This window comes from Vombatus ursinus, unplaced genomic scaffold (assembly GCF_900497805.2).
Source record: "Vombatus ursinus unplaced genomic scaffold, bare-nosed wombat genome assembly UNPS02014786.1, whole genome shotgun sequence".
Taxonomy (NCBI): Eukaryota; Metazoa; Chordata; class Mammalia; order Diprotodontia; family Vombatidae; genus Vombatus; species Vombatus ursinus.
In genome coordinates, this window is record NW_020954564.1 from 31,454,342 (window position 1) to 31,474,671 (window position 20,330).

At 41.0% G+C, this 20,330-nt stretch overlaps 1 protein-coding gene across 1 annotated transcript in view; it reads left to right on the top strand.

Annotated features, from left to right (window-relative positions):
• SUN5 (Sad1 and UNC84 domain containing 5) overlaps positions 1 to 20,330 on the top strand; it is a 34,899-nt gene continuing 14,569 nt past the window's right edge. The window contains exons 1-6 of the mRNA XM_027868018.1: positions 1 to 101; positions 4,026 to 4,126; positions 6,987 to 7,049; positions 11,746 to 11,849; positions 18,240 to 18,294; positions 18,735 to 18,803. Coding sequence (XP_027723819.1) covers positions 1 to 101; positions 4,026 to 4,126; positions 6,987 to 7,049; positions 11,746 to 11,849; positions 18,240 to 18,294; positions 18,735 to 18,803 — 493 coding nt within the window. The remainder of the gene's footprint in view (positions 102 to 4,025; positions 4,127 to 6,986; positions 7,050 to 11,745; positions 11,850 to 18,239; positions 18,295 to 18,734; positions 18,804 to 20,330) is intronic.

The following is a 20,330-nucleotide window of genomic DNA, read 5'->3' on the forward strand; positions in this document are numbered from 1 at the left end:
ATGCCTCGGAATCAAAGGGGACGTTCAATCAACTGTTCCAACAATCCAGAGAATGAGAGTGACGGAGAGCCCACCCCAACTTCATTGACCAGATCCAGCAGGTAGAGACAATCTTGGAGTTATAGCAAGGTACCTGGAGTAGAGCAAGGAGACTCCCAAGGAAGATTGGGGCCCGGTTCTGGGCCTGGTTGGGAGAGACCCAATCCCATGTGCCCTTTTTGAGCAGGAAGAAGTAAAGGTCTATGTGCCTCAAACTCTCTGGCCCAGACCCCTGGGAAGGCAGACCACTAAGATCAGATCCTCAAAGGTCTCTAGTATGACCTCCTGTGGAGGGGCTTGTCAGCTCAAAGGAAGGTCCCCTGCCCAGGCTCTACTTTTAGAAGGCCCTTTCAAAGTTTTGTAGCAACCTACATTCATTTATTCATTCATTCATGCACACATGCATGAATACAACAGCTATTTATGAAGTTCCAGGAATCATGGAAGGTGTAGGAGATACAAGGCCAAAGACAAAATATGGCCTTGAAGGAGTTATATTCTAGTGGGGACAAATAATATGAGCATAGACAAGTATAGAAAATACATACAGATGCTATCCACATCCAGAGAAAGAACTGCTAAATAGATGCATGTATAGTATGGTTTTACATGTATACATATGTGTGTATACATATATATGCATATTTGTGTCTAAAGGCATCCTTCTCTAGTGCAGGGTAGGGAGGGAGAGAGAAAAAAAATTTAAGTACACAGCAGAAAACAAAAGAAGACTTAGAAGGAAGCACAGAAAAACAGGGTAGTTTTTTTTCCACTTAACAATTTTTTTTTTCAAATCACATGTAAAGATAGTTTTCAACATTCATTTTTGTAAGATTTTGAGTTCCCTCTCTCCCATTCCTCCTCCCCAAGACAGCAAGCAATCTGATATAGGTTATACATGTACAATCATGTTAAACGTATTTTCACATTGATCATGTTGTGAAAGAAGAATCAGAACAAAAGGGGGAAAAGCATGAGAAAGAAAAAACAAAAAAGGCAAAAATAGTAATAGCAGGGTACTTTTGAAAACAATGTGTAATATTTATTACATAGTTTTTCAAAAAAAGTAAACGATATGAAATGGAAATTCATGGTTTTATGCTGAATCTTCTTTTTATGTTGTGCTGTGTACATGGACATGTTCTTTTTTTGTCTTTTTGTATTGAAGTTCAAAATGAATAAAAAAATTTTAAAAAGAAAATACATTGAAAGTAATTTCATGAGATCGGGGAAGCTGGCAGCAGCTAAGGACATCAGGATAAGCCTTGAGAAGGAGGTGGCATTTGAGCTAAACCTTGAAGGAAGGTAGGGAGAGATGTTGTGGAGGTATAATTGACAGGCCTTGAATGGCCAAGGGTGAGGTGTAGAGGGATGGAAAGTAAAGAATCAAGAAGGATTCTGAGGCTTAAACATGGGTGAGTGGAAGGATAGTGGTACCTTCAAAAGAAATAGGGGAACTAGGAAGGGGGAAGAGGTTAGGTTTAGGAGAAAAAATATAAAGGTTACCTAAGGTTTTAGTAATTGTATGTCTCAAAATTTTGACAGTACCAATTTCAAATAATCTGTCCCGGGGCAGTTAGGTGGCGCAGTGGATAGAGCAGCACTGGCCCTGAAGTCAGGAGGACCTGAGTTCAAATCTGGCCTCAGACCAAACACTTGACACGTACTAGCTGTGTGACCTTGGGCAAGTCACTTAACCCCAATTGCCTAACTGAAAAAACAAAAACAAAAACAAAAAAAAATCTGTCCCCTTAAATTCAACATTTCAGCAAAGAGTCATTGAATGAATCAAAGCAAGAAATGTTACAATGAAAATATATGAACATGATTACACATACATAACCTTTATCAAATTGTTTACTGTTTTTGGGAGGGGGAAATGAGGGAGGAAGGAAGAAAATTTGGAACTCAAAAAAATTTTTAAGTGAATGTTAAAAATTGTCTTTATATGTAATTGGAAAAAATAAAATACTATTAATTTTTTAATTTAAAAAGAAATTAAATTTATTTATTATATATTATAGATAATACATTATTATATATTATAGATAATATATTGTTATATATTATAGATAATATATTGTTATATGTTGTAGATAATATATTATTATACATTGTAGATAATATATTATTATTATAAAGAAATGTAATTTAATTTAAAAAAAGAAAACATATGTACATTCTCTCCAATAGTTACAAGCTAGGGACATATAGCAACCACCTAGGAAATCATGCATGTATGCATACACAGACACACAAGCACACAAACATACTCATACATGTGTCATTTCTTGTGTGTCTGGCATGTCAAGTGTACCCTACCCAGGGTTGCCACTGACTGGCCATGACTATTTCTAGTCACCAATGCCAGTAGCACAGCTAATTTGGAGGGCAGGAACATGCAGAGAGGAATCAGAAAGCTGGAATTCAAATTTCACCTCTACCAAAATTCTCAAACATAGTGGTGGTACATTTGTGGGTGACAGCAAGCTCAAAGGCAGAATCCAGATCCAAGCTGTTGCCAATGTCTGTCCAATTCACCTCTGCGACATCTCTTGAGTAAGCCCTCTTCTCTCTGACACTGCCACCACTCTAGCAGGCCTCCATCACCTCATGCCTGGATTACTGCAATAGCTGCTGGTGGGTCTGCCTGCCTCAAGTCTCTCCCCACTCCAATCCATCCTCCATTCAGCCACTAAAATGCTTTCCCTTAAATGCAAGTGTGATCATGTCACACACACACACACACACACACACACACACACACACACACACTCAGTAAACCCCTGTGGCTCCCTATTGCCTCCAGGAGTAAATACAAAATGCTTTGTTTGACATTCAAAGCCCTTCATAACCTAGCTCCCTGCTACCTTTCCAGGCTTCTTAAACGTTATTCCCTGACAAGTACTTTTTAATCCAGAGACACCAGCCTCCAGTGTTAAACAAAACACTCCATTTCTCAGCTCTGGGCATTCTCTCTGACTCTCCCTCCTCTGTGCTGAGTACTGACCTCCCTGGCTCCCTTTAAGTCCCACCTAAAAGCCCATTTCCTACAGGAAGTCTTCCCTAATCCTTCTTAATTCCAGTGCTTTCCCTCTTTTAATTATTTCCTATTTATCCTGTAGATAGCTTACTTTGTATATATTTGTTTGCAGGTTGTCTCTCCCATTAGATTATAAGCTCTTTGTGGGTAGGAAATGTCTTTTGCCTTTTTGCATCCCCAGTGCTTAGCACAGTGCCTGGTACATAGTAGGTGCTTAATAAATGTTTATTGAATTATGATTGTGTGAGGGACAGTCTGTGCAAAGACTGGGATGGGATGGAGGAGTATCTCATGAAAAGTGAGTAGGTTGAGTTAACCGCATCATCAGGGTATTTGAGGGAGAGTGATTTTCCTAAACCACAGGTCCAATCAGGTCACTCCATTACTCAGTAAATTCCAGTGACTCCCTATCACCTCTAAGATCAAATACAAAATCCTCTGTTTGGTGTTCAAAGGCTTTCATAACCTAGCCCCTCTCCTTCTTTTGCAGTCTTCCTATACTCTACTGCTCTCCCCAGCTACTCTCCCAGGCAGTGAAAACTGTCCTCTTTGCTGTTCCACAAATAAGACACTATCTCCTACCTCGGGCAATTTCCCTGGCTGTCCTGCCTACCTGGAATGTTCTTCCTCATCTCCACCTGGCTTCTCTGGCTTGCTTCAAGCCTCAGCAAAAATCTCACTATCTACAGGAAGCCTTTCTCAATTCTTAATTCTAGTAACTTCTCTCTCTTAACTATTCCTATTTATCCTGTATTTATAGCTTGTTTGTCCATATTTGTTTTCCTGTTGTCTCTCTCCCCCCCATTAGATTGTAAGCTTCTTGAGGGCAGGGACTGTCTTTTGCTTCTTTTTATAGCCTCAGAACTTAGCACAGTGCCTGACATATGGTAGGCACTTAGTAAATGCTTATTGACTGCCTGACTATGTGAATCTCCCTCCCTAGGCCATCTCGACAGGGAACTCTCACGGTATCTGATGAAGGAAGCGTAAATGAGAATCCTGAAAATTTGTGTTTGGTCACCCGGACCCTTGAGGGGAGCACCAGTAAGTAGGGGGTTGGAGGAGCTGGACTTGGGGGGGGGGAAGGAGGAGGAAAGAATTGGATTCTATAGGACTGTGTTGTAAAACTGTTGCTGTTGTTTGGTGGTGGTGGTGGTGGTGGTGGTAGTGATGGTAGTGGTGGTTCTTTGTTCTCAAAGAGGACCACTAGCTCAGGTTGTCTTTGGTGCACTTTTTCAGCCTCCCTTTCTGTGACCTTTTCCTTCCTCCCAATATTCTGATAAACCCACCAAAGCACTCTGTTACCATACTATCTCTTCCTCTCCCTCCCAAGCAAGGTACTGAGAAACTCCCTAACTGATAACAAAATCACATTTACATAAGTTTTGTAATTACCAGGAGCCTTTTACTTTAAACCTCAGAAAAACCCTACAGTGGAGGCAGGGCAAGTATTATTTCCCTCATTTATAGAAGAGGAAACTGAGGCTCAAGGAAGATGAGTTGCTGGGGTAACAGGCTAGTAAGTGGTAGAGGCAGGATTAAAATCCAGGTCTTATGACTGTGCCTCAAAAACTCTTTACCCCAGATCTGAAGGGGGGAGGGGCAGAGAAGCATGTTTGCATTTTAAGCAGTAGTAAAATCTCAAAGTAAAGGAATGAAAGCGATCCAATGGTGGGATTTCAGGTGTGCATCAGTGAACAGGAGGTGAGTTTTTTCGACAAAGGACTTTCTTGTCACCTGGGAAACTGAATCAATAGACAGCTACCGCCTCTACCTCTGCATAGCCCCCATTCTCTGTCCTTTTGAGGCAGCTGAGTGCCATCGTGGATGGAATGCTGGACTTGGGATCAGGAAGATCTCAGTTCCAAGACTACCTCAGATGCTTTATAGCTGTGTTACTCTGGGAAACTCATTTAGCCTCTCTCAGCCTCAGTTTTCTCATCTATAAAATAGGTTTGATAATAGTACCTATTTCATGTTATCTCATTTTGGAAATGAGATAACATGCAAAGTGCTTTTCAAATCTCAAAATGCTATGTAAATGTCAGCTATTATTATTATCTATATTTGGAAAATGCATGTGTGTTTCTATCTATGTTGAACCGTGAATCTATGGGCATGCATGTATGTGAATATATGTGGACATTTATGTGTCTGTACCTATGTATCTCTTTTGAAATCTGTGGTTGGGTGCGTCTGTGTGTGGGTTTGTGTATCTGTGTATCTGCACTATCTATCTTAACCTCCCTATTGGACAAACTCAGCCAGGACAGCCTGGAACTACCTTGGAACATTTGGAGTTTGTGGAAAACCATATGCCCCGGCACAAAAAGTTAGAATCTAGTAGCCTCTTAAGGGCTCTATCTTCCAGAACCATCCAGTCCTCTGCCTGTTCAAGGAATCATGAGGATGGTGGCAGCTTATCTTTGTGACTCCAGGGAAGGCAGATCTTCCTTAGCTATCTTCAAATCATTCAACCTTTGCTGCCAGAGTTGACCACATTGAAACTTGCATACACACATCTAACTCCCATGACTCTCTTCTCAGTCCCCTCCCTGAGATAAGATAGACAAAACTTTAGGTAATAAGTTACAGGTCCCTCAAAGACGAAAGATAAGGGTATTTGGCCAAATGGGTGTTACAATAAAACAATGGATTTGGTGGGGTTGGGGTTTGTGTGTTTTGGTTCGATAGAGAAATGGATAGATAGATAGACAGACAGAGAGACACAGATAGAGACAGACAGAGAGACGCAGATAGAGACAGACAGAGAGACGCAGATAGAGACAGATAGATAGATAGATAGATAGATAGATAGATAGATAGATAGATAGATAGATAGATAGATAGACAGATGTAGATAAAAATGTATTTGTAGCACAGCTAGGTGGCACAGTGGATAGAGCACCATCCCTGGCACTAGGAGGACCTGAGTTCAAATCCAGCCTCAGACACATAACAGGCACTAGCTATGTGACTGAGCAAGTCACTTAACCCCAATTGCTTCATCCCAAAAATAAATAAATAAAAATAAATTTTTAAAAAATTTATTTGTGCCAGTGACTGTGCTAAGCCTTGAAGAGGCAAATTGAAGCAAGCAAGACAATCTCTGTCCTCAGGGAGCTCACATCTTTCCTGAAGCCTTTCTATAGTGCCATAGTAAGCAATAAATGTTTGGTGATTGTTGATTGACTTTCATATCACACACAAAGAGGAACTGGAAGTTGGAGAGAATTACACAGCAGCATGGTTAGCCAGGAAGTGAGGTAGAGGCCTGGCTCTGGATAAGATCAGGCAAAGACTCAGCTAGCTCCTGGAACCCAGATGTTTCCAGGAGTAGAGTCCAAGGTTCCAGTGGGAAAGAGGTAAGAGTGATGGCAGCAGTGGTTCCAACTTGGTGAATAATGATGTAGCTCTGGGGGTCTTCTCAACTCCCACTTTCATTGATGAGGGAGTTGGGTCCTCCCTAGGGCAAGACTGGTTAGCTCCATCTTCTCCTCTGGATTCCCAGAGGTTCTCCTTAGGGATAGTGGAAGGCTTCTCTATAATGATTAATAATGGATTTGAAGTCAGAAGACCTGAGTTCAAAACCTAGGTCTTCTACTTATAACCTGCATGACTTTGGACAAGTCACTTTTTCTGGCTAGACTTCAGTTTTTTCCTCTGTAAAATAAGATAGTTAAATTAGATGATTTCTGAGTGTCCTTCCAGCTCCAAATTCTGTTATCTCTCTGTCCCTGAGTTTCTTCCTTTATTAAAAAAGAGAGGAAGGATATACTAGATGAATGATCTCTAAAGAATCTCACAATTCTCAAAGTCTGTGAGTTGAGTCATAGAACTGGGATAAGACTCCTTTGGGTATTTCTCTGACTTAATTAAGGTCATTGTTTGTGTCTTCAAACAGGTGAAGAAAATACAACCCGAACAGTCATCTCTTCCTTTTGCAGAAGTTTGCCAAGCTGGCTGAGTACGTACGTATATAGGAAAGATGAAATCTTTGCCATCTGCTTGGCATGGCCTGATGCTAAGGGCCCAAAGCATCATGGGAATTTGACTTGTACCCACTAGTAGCTTGTCCCAGTGGCAAGGCCCCTTGGAAGGACTTTGTTAGTGCTCTTGTCATCCCCACCAGGGAACTCCAGGATACTAGTGAAGGGTATCTCTGCTCTAAGAGTGCCCATAACTCTACCCTGTCCTTGGCCAATTTTCTTCCCCAAAAAAGGTAACACACAATGTACCCCAGTCCCCACCTCCCACTAAAAACACACCTCAAAGCATCTGATTTGAGTGGGCTTGAATATCATCTCCATATATAGCGTGGCACTCTATCATAGTCATTAATAGAAGTTATTACTAATGGTGATCCATTACTAGTCACTGTTTATGATTAATGACAAATAATCATCCAGTAACCATTACATAATATTATTAACTAGTAATTCTTAACAATAACAAATGCTCATAACTGGACTCCAAGTCTAGCACTCTTTCTGACAAATGGATGGAAAATTATGAAAAGAAACAAGATGATGCTGTAGAAAGACCACTGGACATGGAGTCAGGAGAGATTTGAATTTGAATTCTGCTTCTGATTTTTTGGGCTATGTGACCCTAGGCAAGTCTTATATCAATTCTGCCTCTTGTGGCTAAACTCCTTGAAAAAGCTTCTTACAGTAGGTACCTCCACTTCATCCCTTCTTATCTGTTCTTAACTCTATAACCTGTCTTCTGACCTCATCATTTGATTGAAACTGTCCTCTCTACCATTACCGATGATTTCTTAATTGACAAATCCAATGGCCTTTTCTCAATCCTTGTCCTTCTTGATCTCTCTGCAGCCTTTGACAGTGTTGATCATCCTCTTTTCCTTGATATTCTCTTCTCTCTAGGATTTCAGGACATTAATCTCTTCTGATTTTCCTCCTATTTGACTGCTCTTTCTCAGTGACCTTGGTTGGATCTTCATTGAGGTCATACTTGTAGACTTGTCCCACAGGGCTCTGGCCTGGACCCTCTTCCTTTTTCCCTCCATACTGCTTCACTTGCGATCTCATCAGCTCCCATAGATCAATTATCATCTCTATGATGATGATTCTCTTTTTTTATTATATAATATTTTATTTTTCCCCAATTATATATTAAAACAATTTTTAAACTTTTTTATAGTTTTGAGTTCCAAATTCTATCCTTCCCTCCCCTACCCCCTTCCTGAGATGGTAAGCAATCTGACATAGTTTATACATGTGTAATCATGTAAAATATTTCCATTTTAGTCATTTTATACAAGAAGATTTGAATGAAAGAAAGAAAATGAAAAATAGCATGCTTCAGTCTGTGTTATGAGAGTATCAGTTCTTTCTCAGGAGGCAGATAGCATGCTTCACCATTAATCCTTTGGGATTGTCTTGAATAATTGTATTGCTAAGAATAACTAAGTCATTCATAGTTCATTGTACAATATTGTTGTTACTGTGTACAATGTTCTCCTGGTTCTGCTCACTTCACTTAGCATCAGTTCATGTAAGTCCTTCCAGATTTTCTGAAATCATCCTGCTTGTCATTTCTTATAGGACAATCATATTCCATCACAATCATATACTAGAGCTTATTTCCCAATTGATGTGCATCTTCTCGATTTCTAATTCTTAGCCACCACAAAAAGAGCTTCTATAAATATTTTTGTACAAATAGATCCTTTTCCCTTTTTTGGGACGACTTTGGGATATAGACCTAGCAGTAGTATTGCTGGATCAAAGGGTATGCACAGTTTTATAGCCCTTTGAACATAGTTCCAAATTACTCTCCAGAATGATTGGATCAGTTCACAACTCCACCAACAGTGCATTACTATCCCAGTTTTCACATATCCCCTCCAATATTTATCATTTTCTTTTTTTTTCATACTAGTCAACCTGATAGATGTAAGGTGGTACCTCAAAGTTGTTTTGATATGTATTTTTCTAATCAATAGTGATTTAGAGTATTTTTTCCATTTGATTATAGATAGTTTTAATTTCTTTGTCTGAAAACTGTCTCTTCATATCCTTTGACCATTTATCAATTGCGGAATGACTTGTACTTTTATAAATTTTACTTGATTCTCTATATATTTGAGAAATGAGGCCTTTATCAGAGATACATGTTGCAAAAAAATTTCCCAATTTTCTGCTTTCCTTTTAATCTTGGTTGCTTTGGTTTTGCTTGTGAAAAACTTTTTAATTTTATATAATCAAAATTATCTATTTTACATCTTGTAAAACTCTCTGTATTTTCTTTGGTCCTAAATTCTTCCCTTATCTATAGATCTGAAAAATGGACTATCCCATGCTCTCCTAATTTGCTTATGGAATCACACTTTGTGTGTAAATCAGGTACCCATTTTGACCTTATCTTGGTATACAGTGTAAGATGTTGGTCTATACCTAGTTTCTGCCATACTGCTTTACAGTTTTCCCAGCTATGATGATGCTTCCCAAATCTATTTATCTAGCCCTAACTTCTTGGCTGACCTCCAGACTCTCATCTCTAGCTACCTCCCAGACATCTATATCTAGATGTCCAGTAGACATCTTAACTCAATAGGTCCAAAACTGAATTCATTATCTTTCCCCCAAATCCTCTCCCCTTCCAAATTTCCCTTTTACTGTTGGCAGTACCACAATTGTCTCGGTCCCCTAGGCTCAAAACCTAAGCATCATCCTTGGTAGCTCACTATCTCTCATCCTCCCATTAACAATCTGTTGCCAAGTCCTCATGATTTCACCTTTGCAAAATTCCCTCAAATACAACTCTCCTTTTCTGCCTCAACCCTAGTGTATGTCATTATCTCTTCACATATGGAATATTTCCATAGCCTACTGGTTAATCTATCTGCCACAAGTCTCTCCCTACTCGATTCTATCCTTCACTAAGCCACCAAAGTGATTTTCCTAAATTTCAGGTCTGACCATGTCACCCCTATACTTAATAAACTCTAATGGCTCCCTATCACCTCTAGTATCAAACATAAAAAATCCTCAACTTGGCTTCCCATTACCTAGCCCCCATCCCCCCTTTCTTATCTTCTTATATCTTACACCCCTCGACATACTCTTCTATCTACTGGCCTCCTTGCTGTTCCTCAAACAAGACCCTCCAATATCTCAGCTCTGGGTATTTTCTCTGACTGTCCCCCATGCATGGAATGCTCTCTCTCCTCATCTCTACCTCCTGGCTTCCCTGGCTTTCTTCGAGTTCCAGCTAAAATCCCACCTTCTGCAAGAATCCTTTCCCAGTCCTTCTTAATTTTGGTGCCTTCTCTCTGTTTATTATTCCTATTTGTCCTGTATGTAGTTTATTTGTACATGCTTTGTGTGCTTTCTCCCCCATTTCATTGTGAGCTCCTTCAGAGAAGGGTCCGTCTTTTGTTTCTTTTTATATCATCAATGCTTAGCACAGTTCCTGGTACATAGTAGGTACATATACCTTTTTTTTTTTTTTTTAGCAATTAGGGTTAAGTGACTTGCCCAGGGTCACACAGCTAGTTAAGTGTCAAGTGTTTGGTCTGAGGCTGGATTTGAACTCAGGTCCTCCTGACTCCAGGGCTGGTGCTCTATGCCACCTAGCTGCCCCAATAATACCTATTAATAACTGCTCCTCAGTTTCCTCATCTTTGAAGTGGGGATAAACATATTTGCATTATCTGTCTCACAAGTTTCTTGTTAGGAAAGCCTTTTGTAGGTATTGAAATATTTCACAAATGTAAGCTATTGGTATTATTTCTTTTCTTTTTTTTTGGCTAGACAATGGGGTTAAGTGACTTGCCTAAGGTCACACAGCTAGTAAGTGTTATGTGTCTGAGGCCAGATTTGAACTCAGGTCCTCCTGAATCCAGGGCCAGTGCTCTATCCACTGCGCCACCTAGCTGCCCCTGCTATTATTTCTATAGTACTTTCTTGTCCCAAAAAGTTTTCAAATGTAGCATCTCCTTTTATCCTCACAACACTTCAATGAAGAAAGAATGGCAATGAGTATTAACCCCCTTTACAGATGAAGAAAGAGAAATTAACTTCCCCGGGGTTGAATAGGCTAGGAAGTGGCAGAGCCATAATTTCAACCCTAATCTTCTAACTCCATAAAAATTACACTTTCCAATAAATGATTGATACAGTAGAGAAAAACCCAAGGTTTGAAATCAGAAGACTCTTATTCAAGTCCGTTCTATTCTATCTCCATCACTGAGAAACCATACAAACAGGCAAGTCATTTCTCTTGAGCCTTAAGTTTCCCTTGCTGTAAAATTATGGGGTTGGACAAGATGGTGATTGTAGTCCCTTCCCATTCTAATACTCTATTTTCTATATTTTAATATCCCTCTCAGTTCTCTCATTTCATGTTTTAAGGCCCTCTGAGCTCTGACATTCTATGTTTTCATGTCCTAAAAGTCCATCTAACCTTGTTATTCTGTCCTCTATAATTTAATTCTAAATCCATTGACTAGCATTTGCTTAATGTCCAGAATATGTCCCCCCTTTTTTCTTGACCCTAGAAATTTCTTTCAAACCAGGGATGCCATTTCCCCTTTCTCTCCCTCCAGTCTTCCCAGGGGTCTTTTCTTCCCCAAAAAGCCTCTGTTACCTACCACCTATAGGGTGGTGTAGCTCACAACCCTCTTGTCTCCACAGTTCAGATCATCTGCCTTATCACCACCCTGAGAAACACTATCTATAAAGCTCAGCTCTGCCCCCAGTACATTGGGTGGACCCAGACAGGGGCAGCAACACTGAGAGTACAAAACCCAGTCCCAGGGGAGCAAGAAAGAGAGAAGCAATAGACCAGAGTGGAAACTAGGCCACTGACAACCCAAGGCCAATCCAGGGCCCCTGGAAAAGCTGATACACTCAGCTGGATAGGCTAAATAATGACCCCTAAATAATGAGGGCACAGAAAGTGGAGATGTGGTCAAAGTCGGGATCTCTCAGGCACAAGGTTGGGCTCCATATAGGAGGTGGGGGAGAGAAAGAGAGAGACAGAGATAGAGACAGAGAGACAGAGAGAGAGGCAGGGAGGGGGGAGGGAGGAAGAGGAAGAGGAAGACGAGAGGAGAGAGGAGAGCAGAGGAGAGAGACTGAATTCAGGGTGCCCGGGAGTAGTGAAGAAAAACTTCTTAACTTCTTAGGAGAGGCAAGCTTTGAGCTGAGTCCTGAAGGTCAAGTTTGGGGGAGAAAGAGGCAAGGAAGGATTAAGAAGAAGGAGGGATGTTAGGGGGAAGGTGGGGAGAGAATTGTAAACAAGGGAAATCAGTTGAGCCAAATTAGGACAAGGGCAGAGGAATACAGGTTGTCCATATCAAATCAGAATTTTAGCTTTCTCAATTCTTCCTTCAAAATGTCTCTTGTGTCGATCTCCAAAATCACCCAACAGACCTAAGCACCTCTCACCTGAACTGGGTTTTAGAATCATAGTTTTAGAGCTAAAAGAAATCATTTTACAGAGAAGGAGACTGGAGGAGGTTAAGTGATTTGCCCAGAATCACAGTGAAATAAGCAGGAGAGACAGGATTTAAACCCAGGTCTTCTGACTCCAAAACCATTTCTCTTTCCATTACATTACACTGACTATTCTAACAGTCTCCTAACTAGATTACCAAGCTCCAGTCTTCCACACTAATCTGTCCTCCACATAGAGCCTGTCACATTCCTTTCCCTCAAACTCAGTGATAAGGCAGCCAGGAAAAACTATTCTGCATTCAAAGAGAGGCATAGCATCCAGAGCTACAGAGGTGACAGTCCCACTGTACGGTTATTCCTTCCACATTGCAGGGGTTTGGTGCTCCCATGATCTGAAAAATCCATATCAAATGTTTTGGCCCTCCCTTTGTACTAGAGAAGAAATCTGAATCTTTTATGGGCTGTTTATAGTACCTTATTGTAAAATTTGGATTAAGTATTTGGTCATAGGCTATATTATACAATACTGAACATATATTTTATACATTTCTGCATTTCTAAACTTTTTCTGTGTAGTCTCTTGACCTTTGTGTGTCATCTGCAGCTTCTGCAAAACTCCCAAAAATTCCCATTTAATTTCTTAAACTAACCCATGATATGTCAAAACCACAATGGGAAAAATCATTATGTAGAAGGGATAATTGTGCTCTACCCTGGTCAGACCAACTTGACGGGAAGTAGCATGTTGTTGTTCAGTCACTTTTCAGTCGTGTCTGACTTTTCATGACCCCATTTGGGGTTTTCTTGGCAGAGATACTGGAGTGGTTTGCCATTTCCTTGTCTGGCTCATTTTATGGATGAGGAAACTGAGGCAAACAGGGTTAAGTGACTTGCCCAGGGTCACACAGCTAGTAAGTGTCTGAGGCCTGATTTGAACTCAGGAAGAGGAGTCTTCCCAACTCCAGGCCCAGCACTCTATTCACTCCCTGCTCCACCTATCCCAGGATGATGGTGGGTCTTGAGATCATGCCCTGTAAGGATCAGCTAAAAGAACTGGAAATATTTAGCCTAAAGAAAAGACTTAAGGGAAAGGTAAGAGCTGTCTTCAAGTTAGAGCTAGCATCAATAGGTAGAAGACACAAAGAGGCAAATTAAGGTGGCATGAAGGAAAGCTTCTAAACAATTACAGCCACCCAAAAATGTCATGGGCTCCAATGGGGAGATAGTTGGTTTCCCTTACTGGGCATATGCAAGCACAGATTTGTTGGGTGTGTTGCAGAGCGGCTTCTCCTTGGGGTATGGGTTGGCCTAGAAGGCATCTGAGGTCCCTTCTAAATCTGAGATTCTGTGATTCTAATTATTACACTCCTCTGCTCAGTAACTTTTGACAACTACCCATCATCTACAGTCGAGGTGTAAAACTCTGGCTTGTGACTGCCTGGGGCCCGCAAAACTCTCCAGTGCCTAGGGAACAAGATTAAAATGTACTTGGGAATTGTTTAACAAAAAATATGTAGATAATGTTAGTTTTATGGTTTTCCAAGTCAATATGTGGCCTACAGGATTCATTTCTATTTGAATTTGATTCTCATTTTGGCATTCAATGTACTCCATAATCTGTCTATCTCCCCATACTTTATCTCCCCCTTCTCTATGGAATCATAACTGGCATGGGGCAAATGATCATTTGTCCCAGGCCACTGTGCCTGCTGGTAGCTGCTCAGTCCACTTGCCTTCACTCTACCTTCTGCAATGGGATGCACCAGAACCATTCCAGGTCCCCAGTCATCACCCTCGTGGTCTGTCTTCATGCTCATCTGTCTGCTGCTTCTCTCTAAAATGAATTTTCCCAAGACATTACTAAATCTGGTTGCCCCACTCACCATTCTTCAAATCCAGCTAAGCCAGTCTCTTCATAGGCCCCAAGCATACATAAACATTACCATTTCTAGATAACTCTCACTGTCCTCCCTACCAATAGTGTCCTTCCTTCTCTTCTCCAATCCTACCTTTCCTTCAAGGCCTAGTGAAGCCTTCCAAAAACATTCCAGCCCACAGGGAACTCTCCCTCTTCCAAGACCATGTAATAAGCATTTGTTCCTTGGACACACACTTTTCTATAGTATTATCTAATTTTTGTATACGTATTAGTCTTCATTCCCCATGGAGGTTTCCTCCTCCCCACAGTCAGACATTAGGTGGCCTAATTCTGTCTCCCTTCTAGCACTAAGCAAAGGCCTAAGAGTAAGCAGATTCTATAAATACCAGTTGACTTAACACACTCGAACAGCCCCAGACACTCTCTAAACAACACTAGCCAGCATCTAGTATAGAATTAATTCCTAAAATAAATAAATAAATAACAAAAAAATTTTAAAAAGAATTGATTGCTAGTTATGTACTCTGAAAGAAGCAGCCCAAACCACAGTTCGTCCAAAAGCATAGTTAATCAAGAAATTATTCTGTTTAATTTTTGAAGTGTACTCATATTTAGGTTTTAAAAAGAAAAAATTATCTTCCTAACTGTGCTTTGCTTAAATAAATCTTTCACTGAATATTTATCCTCCAATAAATGGCCCCAGAGGCAGACCAAAACATCTCAGAACACAGCAGGGTGGGATGATTGTACCTGCAAGTACAGGAATGGAGGTTAATAAACCAGGAAGGGAGGAGGAGACCTCTTACCATTTATTGGTGGTCCACAGAAAGGTGAAGTCAGCAAAGTGTGCCCCCATGGGGGATGGTCCCTATCTCCCCAATAACTTCAGGATACTTGTCTTGAAGTTTTGATTCCTTCCTCTTATCTCCTTCTCCTTATATCCAAGTCTGCTCAAAGGAAGGACTGCTCAGTTTCTTCACTGAGAGGTGCCAGTGCTTAGTGACAGCTTAGACTATGGGCCCCTTCCAAAGGCACTTTTTTTGTAATAGAGTAGAGTGACTTCACACCATATGGATGAAAGAGAATGAAGCATAGACTTATTTTTTTTTTACTTAATTTAATTACTTTTTCTACAAATCTGACTAGTATGCATTGATTTTGTCTCCCTTCCATTCTAACCTCCTTCCGTTGAACACAACAAAAAAGAAAAAGAAAAGCCTCATAATAAATATGCATAAACCAACAAAGCTAAGTCCTTCATTGGCCACATCCAAAAATGTACCTCTCATTCTGAATTTTAAGTCCATTGTGTCTCTGGGAGGATTTACCTTCAGTCAGTTGGAATTATGGCTTGTCATTGCATTGATCAAAGCTCTAAAGTTTTTCAAAGTTATTTTTTTCTTTATAATGTTGTTGTCATTGTTTAAATTGTTCTCCTGGTTCTGTTTGCTTTACTCTGTGTTAGTTCATAGAGGTCTTATCAATTTCCTCTGAAACTCTCCACTTCTTTTCTTATGGCACAATAATATTCATTACAGTCATAGACCATAATTTGTCCAACTATTCCCCAATCAGTGAGCGCCCCTTTGGTTTCCATGGTTTTAAAACAATACATTCTAATGGTCAGGCATGAATAGCATGGCCAAAGGGAAGACTTAGAGATAGGGGGTCCTTCTACAACCCCTGAACTCATATCCTCTGGGTAGTCATGTCACTTATTTGGAAAATCAGCCTTGCAGCAATATCCAAACCAGGCAAGAATATGACCCTGCTAGGTCTTGACTTGAGCCAGCATGGGCTTAAGGCCAAAGGAGTAAACTTGAATTCTAATTACTCCATAAGACCAGGGTCCAGCAATGATTAGGGGTTGGGCTGTGGGGGGTTGTCAAGAGACACACCCCAGCCAAACTGGAAGGAAGCAACTTGAATATTCAGTATATATCTTCTCTTCCACCATTCTTCTCCCTTGCCCCAGCTCTAATTATATATTCTACCCCTCAGGGCAGCTAGGTGGTGCAGTGTATAGAGCTCCAGCCTTGGAGTCAGGAGGACCTGAGTTCAAATCCAACCTCAGACACTTGACGCTTACTAGTTGTGTGACCCTGGACAAGTCACTTAACCCTGATTGCTTCACCAAAAAAGCAAAAAACAAAAAACAAAAAAACTTAGATTTCTACCCCTCTCCACACACCACACACACACAATTCAAAAATTATGTCCCTTAGAACCAATAACATTGGTTCTTCTGAGAATGCTAAGACATGAATGGACAACCACATTATCTTAGTAACAACAACAAAGAAAAAAAAATAGCTCTGACCATAAGGGAGTGGCTTTGTATTGTGACCAAATAAAACTTAAAATAAAGTTAACCTGCCACTCATTTCATTCATTCATTTCTTCATTCCATGAACATTTTTAGTACCTATTATGAACAATAAATGCATTGTACTCAACACTGCTAGGGCTATAAGAATGATGTCCCTTCTAGAGGTAATTAGATGGTATAACAGCTAGAGCTCTGGGTCTAGAACGAGAAAGACTTGAATTCAAACCTGGCCTCAGATACTTTTTAGCTGTGTGACCCAGGACAAAACTCTTAAACACCATTTGCCTCAGTTTTTTCATCTGTAAAATGGGGAAAATAATAGCACCCACCTTCCAGGGTTGTTGTGAGGCTCAAATGAGGTGATATTTATAGAACATTTAGCACCATACTGGCACACAGTAAGCACTTAAATGCTTGTTTACTCCCTTCTGTCTCTCAGAGAGCTAGCAATCTAGTGACGTTAATACCACTTGGACAAAGATAAACATAATACAAATTCAAATGGAAAAAGCAGTGTTCACATTTAGTGTTTAGTAAATTGTTAAATGGATGAATAAATATGCTCTTTAGCACATAAAAGGAGGATGATAAAATGCTATGAGGTCAAATAAACTTCATTTCTGCCTAGATCAAAGGTGATATTTGTTCAAATCTAACCATAGCATAAGAAAGTGGTACCTATCCTTTCCTGTTGCTTTCAAAACTGAACATAAGAAAGCAGATCAACTTGGCAAAAAAAAAAAATTTAAAGGCACTATTTCAAACCAGAAGACAAAGGGTTAAATCAGGCCTCTACCACTTTCTAACAATATGACTTTGGCCAAATTACTTAAGCAAGCATCTATTAAGCACCTGTAATGTGCCAGGTCCAGTGATAAACATTTTACAAATATCTCATTTGATCATCGTCACAACCCTTTGAGGTAAGTGCTGTCATCCCCATTTTATAGTTAAGGAAACTGAGACAGATCAAGGTTAAGTGACTTGCCCAATAAGTATTTGAGGCTGGATGTGAACTCATGTCTTCCTGACTCCAGGCCCAGCACTGTATCCACTGCATCATCTAACTTCTCAACCTCTCTGGGCCTCATTCTGCCTAATTGTAAAATGAAAATGTTGGGGTAGGTGGTCTCTGTGGTCCCCGTCAGCTCTAAATCCTATGAGCCAATGATTGCTCTCTTTCAATATCTGAAGGGTTGTTAGGTAGAAGAAATATTTGGACTCATTCTGCTTGGCCCCAAAGGGCAGAATTGGATGCAGGTTCCAGATCAGTCTTGGGAAGAACTTCCTGAAACTTAAAGCTATCCAGCAAAGAGAGGGACTGTCTTGGGAGGTCGTATGTCACAGGAGATGGGCAAGCCAAAGCTGGGCAAGCCCTCTGCTGGGAGATGCTATATAGAGGATTTGAGGATCAAGCAGGGGATTGGACAAGATGACCCCTGAGTTCCCTAAAAATTCTCAGATTACCCCGTGACTGAACAAAGGAGCTTGACATATGGCTCTTTCTCTTTTTACAGCAAGAAGTTGCTTCATAAAGTGGTGGAGAAGCTGGCCATTCTCTTCTTCTGTACATTTGGTATGTGCTAGAAGATAACCTAGATCTTAGGCTGATAATCTCTGAATGTAGCACCAACTATCAACAAAATTGTGAAAGACACTGGGCTGGTTTGGGGTGGCCCCTCCCACCTCTGCACCTGCCTCACTTCCCTTTTACTGAATCCCTCGCATTCTCCGTTAGCACCTTTTTCTGCCCTTGATAGCACCCCCTGTTGTAGAGTCTTTGCCCCACCCCTCCCCGCTCAGTTCTAAATCCTATGATCCTAAAATATACTTGTCTGCAGAACGTCTTTCCAACTCACAGCTTGGATAATTGTGGTTAGAATCCCAGTCCCCACAACAAGCAGAAAACGGAGGGGTTTGAGGGTAGGGTACCACATAGTAAAAACAACCCCCCAAGACTACTCCTGAGCTAGAAGACAGGGATGGGCCTCATTCTCCCTTTTGCTCCCTCCACAGCCTTCTGGTGCATTGTCATTTGCTTGCCAACCAAACTGGATATAAGGAGAATGAACATGATGACTGCAGGTGAGGAGGGTGGCATTCAGGGCTCCTCCAGCCCCAGCCTCAGATTGTTTGCCCGGTCTTCTTCTCCACAGTTCCCCTCTGTATAACCTGTTAGCCTCCAAACCCCAAAACACACAGGGCTTTCCTGCCTGGGACACCCTCCCCCTCCACTCTGCCATCCAAACCCTGTCCAGCATCCAGAACCCATCTCAGGCCCACCCCTTCCAGGAAGCTTTTCTGACCAGTGTACAGGGATCTCTCCTCTTCCAACCTCAAATAAGACAGGATTGTAGATATAGTAGACATTCAAAAAATGTTCCTTAAAATGAACTGTACTTTGTCTCATGTGTACTACACACATTCAATTTTGTATAACCAGTCTTTCTGACCGTGCCTTTCCAATCCCCACTAGCCTGTGAGCTCCTCCACAATGTTTCATAATGAAAAGTGAATGTCAGAACTGAAAGGAACCTCAGAATAGTATTGTGACCCTAAATTCTGGCCCGAGTCACTGAACCACCAAATCTCAGAACTGGAAGTAACCTGATTCAAAAAGCAGAGCAACCAATGAGGGGAACTGTGATTCTGGCCCCTATTATCACAAGGGAAGAGAAGGAAAGAGCATTTATTAAGTGCCTACTATATACCAGGCACTGTGCCAAGCACTTTACAAATATCTCATTTGATCCTCACAGCAACTCCTGGGATGTAGGTGCTATTATTATCCCCATTTTACTGCTGAAGGAACTGAGGCAGGCAGAAGTTAAATGATTTGCCCAGGATCATACAGCTAGGAAGTATCTAAGGCTGGATTTGAACTCAAGTCTTCCTGATTCTAGGCCCAGTGCTCTATCCATTGCCATCTAACTGGTAGCTGAAGTAGAAATGATGGGAGCCTTGAGAGGAAGTGACTATCAATCTTAGAGTCTAATATATAAGAAGAAAGCTGACATGCCCCCTCAACTTCAGGAATAACAATTTCAAAAGAGTTCAGAAAAAAAGATAATTGGGATCCTGTGGCCTAAAATACCACAGTAGGTTAGCCCCAAAGGGATAGGATGCCCTTAAGATTGAATAGCAACATAGTCCATAGGGCACTGTAATCGAGAAGATATGTTTCAGACACTTGACTGTGTGACCCTGGGCAGGTCATTTAACCTCTCTGGGCCTCAATGCCAACCTCAGCTATAAAGCTCGTGGTGGGGCTGGGGAGCTGGGGTGGGACAAGAGGCAGAGAGGAGCCACTAAGATCTTCAAGCTGGATAACCACGTTTCAGGAATATTCTAGAAGAAATTCTTTTTCATGTCCAGGTTGGGGACTAGATGCCTTCCAAGGTCCCCTTTAGCTCTGGCAGTTTATGATTCGGTGACTTTATAGGTCATCTAGTCCAACCACTTCATTTTAGATATGAGGGACACTTGTCTAAGGGCACACAGCAACTCAGTGAAAGAAACAGAAGTAGAATGCAGACCTCAGTGTGGGTCTCTTTCTACTACATTACAATGCCTTTGTCCATCTCTGTCTTCTGCTCCCTCCCATTGCCCCCC